The sequence below is a fragment of the Lactuca serriola genome, chromosome 3 (assembly GCF_051521515.1).
Source record: "Lactuca serriola cultivar US96UC23 chromosome 3, Lser_US96UC23_V15, whole genome shotgun sequence".
Classification (NCBI taxonomy): domain Eukaryota; kingdom Viridiplantae; phylum Streptophyta; class Magnoliopsida; order Asterales; family Asteraceae; genus Lactuca; species Lactuca serriola.
Genome location: NC_136410.1, coordinates 101,001,656 through 101,011,399, shown reverse-complemented (window position 1 = coordinate 101,011,399; position 9,744 = coordinate 101,001,656). Strand labels below are relative to the sequence as shown.

Genomic DNA, 9,744 nt, shown 5'->3' with positions numbered 1-9,744 from the left:
AGCCTTAGATCTAGATATTTAAATGGTATAGATTTGTTATCGCGTTCTCAACCTTTTAGGTGTTCTCATTTGATCATACTCCTATATATATATATATATATATATATATATATATATATATATATATATATATATATATATATATATATATATATATATATATATATGAAGGGTATTTTGTATTATAGTTGTAAAATTTCGAGCGAGTAGTATTGAATTCCCCGGAAAACCCGATGTTTTCCGATGTTGAAATGTATTCGTGATTACTGATTTTTGTATTGTCTTAATGAATGAATATTGATTATTCCACATTGTATATCGTCCTAATTTCGTCTACTTTGATTTCTCGTAAGCCTTAGCGAACGAAGAGAAGGGGAGCATTATGTCCCACTACTATCGTAAATACTTTAGGCTGTCGCGGATGCGAAAGACACGATGGTCCAACTCACATTTGATTACTGTGACCTTACTAGCTTTTCTAACGAGACACTTTGGCCCGCAAGCACATAAAAGCTATTGAAAGTCCTTTTATAAAATATTGGGTCATTGAAGGCCCAATAACATATAAGCGTTATCCCTTTGGGCCCAAAGATCATGTTGAAGGACTTGCAAGGCCCAACAAGCATGATTGGAAACTCATAAGCCCAAAGTTTGTAGGTTTATTCCTTTTAGTCATCACATATCTATTGGAGAGTTTTGATTTAGCGATTGTTGTTTTGTATTGATTCGAGACCGAATCAATTCGTTTTCCGTTTTGTCGCTAGTCGGGTATCTTGTATTTTGTCTTAATGAATTAATTTGTTTAAAAGTATGATTTTGACCTTTTCACTACCTTTCTTTTATAAAAATAACACTTTTAGTCCTTTATATAAAAGAATTTCATTTTTAGTCCTTAAAACATTTTCTTGACACGTTTGTATCATAAACTTGTTGAAAAGATAGTTTTATCCCAAAATTCATTTTGTAAACAGCTTTGGCCCTTCCAGAATGGAGTTTCTCGGTTAGGACCTCATATTTCGCAACTTTTACAGTTTTGGCCCAAAATATAAAAAGTTTACATTTTTAATCCTTTTTGGAATTGAAAAGCATTTTTGACCTTTGAAATAGTTTTACTTCACTTCTTATCCCCTGTTTTGCAAAATGTTACATTTTAGCCCCTTAAAACTTCAAATTTCGCAATTATGGGCTAATTGGGCCGAAAAGCCCAAATTTAGCCCATTAAGTTAAATTTTTGCATTTCAATTCCTTTGAAAATTCCAATATTCAGAAAAATGATTATAGAAACTGTTTTGACTCTTTTGACCCTCAAGAAACCGTGAATTGACAGTTTTTAACCCAAGTTTTGTATTTTTAACAATTTAAGCCCTAAAATGGGTTTTATGTTAGAATATGTTCCTCATAACCTTATAAGCTATTTTTCTTGACTTGTTTAGTGTAAAATAACTTAGAATATGTTTGTTTCCTTTCTCAAGTCATAGATCTCGAGTTAACACCCCCTTTTGGTTACATATTTGTCACAAAAACACATAAAATCACACACATACATGCATAAAATCATACATAGCATACACATACACATACACATAGATCTACACATTTTATTGTATTCTCCCCCATAAAACATATGAAAACCAAAAAGAGAGGGGTATGAAGCTCACCTTGAGTTGTGTTTTCGGTTTTGAAGAGAGAAAATAAGAAAATTTCGATCCTAGCAAGTCTTCTTGGTAGATCTCGAGTTTAGTGACTTCTAAGGTGCAAGATCACAAGTTGGAATAGATTTAGAAGATATTTTTGATGAAATGAAGTAGCTAGATCATGGATTTAACATCAACTTACCTTAGATGATGTGTTTGTGGGAAAAATCTCCTTGAAAGCTCCCTTAATCTCGAAAATTTGATGAGTGAGTGTAAGGGTGTTCTAGTGAGAGTTTGAGAGAATGGAATGAATTTTTGTGAGTGTGTGTGTGTGTGTGTGTGTTGTGTTCGGCCGAGAGAAGAAGAGAGAAGATTGATGAGATGGTTTCATGGAAATATGGGAGTTGCATGGAAAACCACTAAGTAAAAATGAGTTGGCACACACAAAGTCAACTCCTCCTTCTTTGTGGGCTTGGGCCGAGAATGGGGAGGAAAAAGAGAAAGAATTGGATCTTAAGTGCTTAGCCCATATTATGACTCACTTTAGATGATGTTTGGGCCCAAATAAATCAAAGTGTAATTTTTATGACCTAATAGGGCTAAATTAATTTGGTTGTGACCCATTAAGGCCCATTAAAGTTAACCTAGTATATTTTGGGCTCATAAGGCCCAAAAATATTAAGTTTCATGTATATGGGCCCAACTAGGGCCCGTTTGAGAGTTCTAGGTTCAAGATGGATAAATTGGAAGTTTATTAGTCCCTTAGGCCCAATAAGGAAATCCTAGTCCAAAATGGACTCAAATTGGGATTTCAAAGGTTTCCAATTCTTTGTTGGCCATTTGTAGTGCTAGAATGAAGTATTTGATGAAGTTTTGTTGTTATAGAATAAACATCATGCATGTTTTCTTGTTATTGATTCATAATTGTTATAAGTGTTGTAGTTACAAGGCCTCAAAATTCCTAGTTGTGACAATTATTTATAAAAGGTTGAACATTTAACAAAAGGTTGGTTGCATATTAAAAGGTTGTATATATAACAAAGGTTGGTTATTAATAAAAGGTTGGGGAAGATTGTTTTAGAAATATGATATATCTGTTTTAAAATAATAGTGGTTTTGCAGGTTTGAGATATATATTCTTATCATATTGTGGGATTGAAAACCATATGTATCTTACCAGGTTTTACAACCTGACCCACTCAGTTTTTCTTTGTATTACAGGTAGTGGCACCAAAGCGTAAGTTGGATGACTTATCAAGATATTTTGGATTATAGGCCAGTAGTTGTAAATATCTGTTGTAAGGCTTATAATCTGCCGTTTATGCTTTTGGTCTGTATCGGAACATGACATCCTGAGATTGTGATTATATAATGAAAATACATTTCTTTAATAAATGCTATGATAAATTTTTATCATATTTTGTTTTGGGAACAAATTTCGCAACTATTTTAATCAAAAGATTACTCTGATTTTATTTTAAAAACATAAATTAAATCGGTCTTTTTTGGCCGTGAAATTAAGGATGTCACATCATTTACACAGGAAAATGGCCTAAAAGGTGCAGACATCCTTGGGGACGTCCTTGACGCTTAAGTGGTGTCTTTCAAGGTTTTCAACGTTTTCTTGTGAGTATCATTACAACACGAGATCATGATTGTAGAAATTGGAATTAATCGTCGATTAATTGTGGATTAATCGTTTAACGCTCTCCAACCGTCGAGGATTAGTGTATTAATCGGAAAATTAGGATTAATTGGGCTTGGTGAGATTAGTCGGTCAACAAAAGTCAAAAAAGTTCAAAAAAATTTTAAAAAACTCAAAAAATTCAACTTCTTTTTTTACTCCAAAATTTTCAAATTTCAAATATTATACCAAAATGTTCATATTTTCAAGTTTTCAAATTACAAATTTTCTAATTTTTCTAATTTTGAAGTACTTTTTTCTTAAAATATATTAATATTTGATTAATTTTAATATTTTATTAATAATCTATGGTCCACGATTAATCTCTTAACACCAGTCAACCGTCGAACGATTTTTGCAACCTTGCACAAGATAGGGCAATATTGTCCATGCGTCCTTTAGTGTAATCATTGATATCATCAAGGACACCGACCATATTCACGTTTTTTTTTTCAACTTTAGATTTGGGGAAATGTTGAGTGATTTGACTAGGGCTTCCTTGGGAATGTCTTTGACGCCATAAAAGACGACTGAACCATGTTCGACTTAAATAACCTATTTTGCTTGCAATTTCCGCCAACTTTTAGTCTTATATGATTACCTTCACATAATGTTCAACAATTCATCAGAGTAATCTCATTATTTGGCAAGCACAAATCAATTCAACACATTTAATACAATTAAATATGTTCCAAAAATTAGCTTAATCAACCACATGGACGATTAGGTATGATCTTGGTTCTATAACCGAATCAGAATAGAGAAATTGAGAACCAAATTATGAATATAAAAGAATCGAGAACCAAATCGAATTACATATTCATATTCGGTTCCGTTTTGGTTCGGTTTCAACGAGTATTTTTCCTACTCCTAGTTGTTAGGGTCCATAATCGGATCGAACCGACAACCAGAACCAAGTTTATAGATATGAAAGAATCAAGAACCAAACCGAATAACATACTAGGTTTTCAGTCCGTTTTGATTGTGTTTGGTTTCTATGGCTACTTTGCTCATCTCTAAAACGAGTAATTTACTCGAAAATAAATAAATTATTAAAGTTTAGTTTTGAGTGTTGAATGTGGTATACAAAATATTGAGTTGTGGGTTCATTTTTGGATTCAACAAAAAGGTGTTAGCCGAGTGAAGGTTCTTGTGTATCCATTTATGGTCACAAAGTTGTTGCGTCAAAACTACTTCGGGCTACGTGCCAATTGTATATCTTGTGGATACAACTTTGCTTGTGAATATATGTGATGACGAAAAGTCAATTTTTATTCTTTTATTTTAGTTTTGTTTTCCAATATTACCCATCCTCTGCTTCCCACTACACCCTTCATTCTGTGGGCTTCAAATTCTCGATTCCTTGTAATAAGTTTTCATCATTTCCATTCGCAATCTTGCATACGAATTCTTGCTGTGCAATTGCCTCGAAATTTCCAAAAACCCTAATCCCCAAATAACAGAAGGCGCCTAGTTGTTTCATGTTTGTTGAAACCAAATAGAAAGAGGCTGCTGCATAAATCTTCTTCAAGTTGCAAAATTTCATATTCCTACTCCATTAACTGCACAATTCTTATCATCAAAGTAGTCAAGCTCTAGTTTTCACCTCTGCTATCATGTATGTTGTCTTTACTCTTTAGGATCTTCGATCCTTGTTCATCTTTCTTGTTGATCTGTGTTTGGAATTGTTATAAATCCAATTTGATGTCTCACTCTTCATGAAAAGTCTGCATGCATTGTTGATATACATCATCCTGATTCCTGTTTGATGGTTGTTGTAATTGTATCAGAAAAATGGCAACGAGTATAGCTTCGGGAAGTGCCCATCTACAATTCCGGGAAACACGCTGCTGGCGACAGACTTCTTTCTCTCCAGTGGTGTCGCAGAGATGCTCTAACAAGTTTTCATGGTACATTTCAACTTATCAACAAATTTCAAGTTAATTTCGTTGAAATTTATCTACTATCTGTCACAAAACCACAATGATTCTGCTACATACATTTCAATTACGTGTTTTTATCCAATGTTTATAGGTCATATGGGTTGTCTAACAACTTAAAAATCAAGAAATGTCATCATCATCAAATTCCTGAAACTCAAAGACCCTTTCAAACAGTTGTGACATCATACATGAAGAACGAATCCACAAAGTATTTTGATTTTGCAGTTATTGGTAGTGGGGTAGCTGGTCTTCGATATGCTCTTGAAGTTGCAAAACATGGAAGTGTTGCTGTAATAACAAAAGCAGAACCTCATGAAAGCAATACAAATTATGCACAAGGTGGTGTTAGTGCTGTGTTATGTCCTTCAGATTCTGTAGAAAGTCACATGCAAGATACCATTGTAGCAGGAGCTTATTTATGCGATGAAGAAACTGTCAGAGTAAGTGGCCATATCTTTTTCTAACTTAATGTGGAGAAATATAAAAGGGTGTTTCTTCATTCTTGTTTACTTATTCATCAATCATTTTTATAAAAGTTATAAAAAAATGTACAGGTGGTGTGTACAGAAGGACCTGAAAGAATTAGGGAATTGATAGCAATGGGAGCATCTTTTGATCATGGAGAAGATGGAAACTTGCATTTAGCAAGAGAAGGTGGACATTCACATCATAGAATAGTTCATGCAGCTGATATGACAGGAAAAGAAATCGAAAGGGCGCTTCTTAAAGCAATTGAAAATGATCCAAATATTTCGGTTTTCAAACATCATTTTGCAATTGACTTGTTGACTTCTCAGGTTTGCTTCATAATGAATTATAATACATGGTTATAGTTATAAATGACATTATATGATTATGTTTATTACATGGTTTTGTAGGATGGATTAGACATGATTTGCCATGGTGTTGATACGATAAATACAGAAACACAAAAAGTGGTTCGGTTTATTTCAAAGGTGACTTTGCTTGCTTCTGGAGGTGCAGGGCATATTTATCCATCTACTACAAATCCACCCGTATGTTTATCTCATTTAATAGTTATTATTTTAGTTATTTCTAATAATAATTAATTCTTTAAATGTCAAAGATTCATGTAAATAAATGAGTGACATGTCAATTGTCATGTTACATGATTCATCTTTTGGTTAATTTTACAGGTAGCTACTGGTGATGGAATAGCAATGGCGCATCGAGCTCAAGCTGTTATTTCAAACATGGAGTAAGAAATCTCGTATCTTTTAGGTTTTGTATTTTTAAACATGATGGGACATGACATGTAGGACAAAAAAAAATGCAATTTTTGAGTGGGACAAAATAATTACAGTTTTTGTTGGGACAAAAATTGCTATATTTTTTTTTAATATTTTTTGCAGTTTTTGGGCGGCATAAAAAGTTACAATTTTACACATGGCACAAAATATTGCTATTTTTTAGTGTAACAAAAATTTGCTGTTTTTTGGTAGGACAAAAAATTAATTTTTTCTTGTTGGACAAAATTTGCAGTTTTTGGATGGGACAAAAAATTGCACTTTTTGAGCAAGTTTTTATTTTTTTGGAGTGTTTGGGTGGGATAAAAAAATACAACTTTTTAGTGGCACAAAATATTGCTATTTTTGAGTGTTAGTTTTTGGGTAGGAAAAATTTGCAGTTTTTGGGTGGGACAAAAACTTTACCATTTTTGTATAAAACAAATTGTTGTTCTTATGGTGGGTCAAAAATTTTAAATTTTGAGTGGCACAAAAAAATTGCAATTTTTTGGTGTGACAAAAAGTTGAACTTTAAATTGCAATTTTTGGATGAGATCCAAGTCCCAGTCCAATACATGTCAAACACAGTATAAAGCTGACATGTTCTGTCATGTACTGCCAATACATGTCAAACGCAGTATAAGGCTGTACTATTCTACCATGTAGTGCATAACAAATGGGGACTTGAAAAATAAGATTCTACTAAACACTTACGCGTTTGTTTTTTTTTTTTTTTTTTTTTTTTTTTGAAGATTTGTGCAGTTTCATCCAACTGCACTAGCAGACGAAGGCCTCCCGATCCCACCAACTAAATCACGGGACAACTCTTTCTTGATCACGGAAGCCGTGAGGGGCGATGGGGGAATTTTATATAATCTTGACATGGAAAGATTCATGCCTATGTATGATGAAAGAGCCGAGCTCGCACCAAGAGATGTTGTAGCTAGAAGCATAGATGATCAACTTAAAAAGCGAAATGACAAATATGTCCTTCTAGACATCAGTCATAGATCTAGAGACCAAATTCTTTCCCATTTTCCTAACATAGCTGCTGAGTGCCTCAAATATGGGCTTGATATAACTCGCCACCCTATTCCAGTTGTTCCTGCTGCTCATTACATGTGTGGTGGGGTTAAAGCTGGTCTTCAAGGAGAAACCAATGTTCTTGGCCTTTATGTTGCAGGTAAGGGTTTTTTATTTGCAATAAATTTTTATAAGATTAGTTTCGTACATTAATATATGATGGAATGGATCGCTGGAATGGAATGGGTCATTTAACGTGTTTACTATATATAATTAGAGAACTAAATGAAATTAAATCGACACATAGAGAAAATAAATGTTAATTTATAGGGTTGATCTTATAACAGACCTTATATTTTGGGTTTTTTTACGGATTAAACATCAATTTTATTTTTTTTCCTGAAAAAGACATTGCTTTTTTTCATTTTTTTTTATCTGACCCTTTTAGTTATTTTTTTTCCGAAAAAAGTTGCAAACGTGAGGGTTTTTTCAGAAAAAAATGGTTAATCTCAAAAAAGACCTTATATTTTATGTTTTTTTTTTTTTTCAGATTAAACCTTAAATCTATTTTATGGGGTTAATCTCAAAAAAGACCTTATATTATGTGTTTTTTCCAGATTAAACCTTAAATTTATTTTATGCCTAAAAAAAACCTTGTATTTTTTCATTTTTTCCGATTTGACCATTTTAGTCATTTTTTGCCAAAAATATTTTTCAAATGTGAGGGTTTTTTCGTGAAAAACTAAAAAAGTTGAGGGTTTATTTGGAAGCATTTAGAAGATTCAAGTTTTTTTTTTCGGAAAAACATACAAAGTTGAGGTTTTTTTTTTGGAAAAAATGAAAAAATATAATGTCTTTTTCAGGCATAAAATAAATTTAAGTCTTAATCCGGAAAAAAACACAAAATATAAGGTTTTTTTGATATTAAACTAGAAAAAATAAAAAAGTTGAAGGTTTTTTCAGAAACACTTAGAAGATTGAAGGGTTTTTTCAGGAAAATAAAATTACAAAGTTGAGGGGTTTCTGGAAAAAAAATACCTCCGAAAAAAAAAAAAAATTAAAGTTGAGATTTAATCCGGAAAAACACAAAATATAAGGTCTTTTATGATATTAACTCTAATTTATAAAGATAAACTTTAATCAAATAAAGCTATATCGTTAAATAAATTGCATACCACCATATTTCATGTAGTTCATAATATATAGTACATGTATATCAAATCATAAAAAAAAGGTCTAATCTTTGTCAACATGATTGCATAGGTGAGGTTGCATGCACAGGATTACACGGAGCAAATCGTCTCGCTAGCAACTCATTACTAGAAGCACTCGTATTTGCACAAAGAGCCGTAAACCCATCAATACAACACATGAAAGAATCATACACAGATCATCAAACCGTTTCCCGATGGTGGGACCCACCCGTGGTTCCCATGCAACTAGGGTCCACCATTCTCACCAAAATCCTCAAAAGAACAAAACAAGTAAGAAACGAACTACAATCCATCATGTGGGCGTACGTTGGGATCGTGAGGTCCACCACATGGCTAAAGACTGCGGAGCGGAGGATTGGGGAACTTGAACTTGAATGGGAAGCTTACTTGTTTCAACAAGGGTGGGAGCCAACCATGGTTGGGTTAGAAGCTTGTGAAATGAGGAACTTGTTTTGTTGTGCAAAACTTGTGGTGAGTAGTGCGTTGACTAGACATGAAAGTCGTGGGCTCCACTACACCATTGATTTCCCACATGTTGATGAAGAATCAAGGTTGCCTACCATAATATTTCCTTGTTCAATGAATACAACTTGGAGTTCAAGGCAACTTCATAAGCAACAGATTTGTTAGCACACAAGTAGCTGAGAACCATTTATTATGTGATAAACCACAGGAAATTCAAAATAAAGAGAGATTAATCGTTTTTGTTTTTTACGTTGTGTAAACTTATGTTATATGTAATATTGTAGCAAGATTGCGTTGAATGATTATTTTTGTGTTTTTTCGTCTGTATGTTTATTTCAAGTTTGGATCAAGCAATGAATGTATGACGCTTAAATGCTATAGTTGAATTTGGGCCCTTGTTAAGAGTTTGGGCTTGGAGTGATTGGTCGAAACTTTGGTTCTTTCACTTCTTTGGTCATTTGGTGGTTTTGTGCAAGTATGAGTAGAGTGTAGAGGTGCCATAAAGGACTTTTATTTTGAGTTATTGATTATTGA

The 9,744-nt window shown here is 33.1% G+C and overlaps 1 protein-coding gene across 1 annotated transcript; it reads left to right on the top strand.

Moving 5' to 3' along the window:
- The first annotated feature begins 4,597 nt into the window (after positions 1-4,597).
- AO (L-aspartate oxidase) lies at positions 4,598-9,515 on the top strand. The gene is made up of 8 exons (XM_079030966.1): positions 4,598-4,936; positions 5,109-5,228; positions 5,353-5,701; positions 5,816-6,058; positions 6,140-6,277; positions 6,419-6,480; positions 7,261-7,691; positions 8,795-9,515. The coding sequence occupies exons 2-8, from the start codon at positions 5,113-5,115 to the stop codon at positions 9,373-9,375; spliced, it is 1,920 nt and encodes a 639-aa protein (XP_078887092.1). The 5' UTR covers positions 4,598-4,936; positions 5,109-5,112; the 3' UTR covers positions 9,376-9,515.
- Positions 9,516-9,744: the final 229 nt, after the last annotated feature.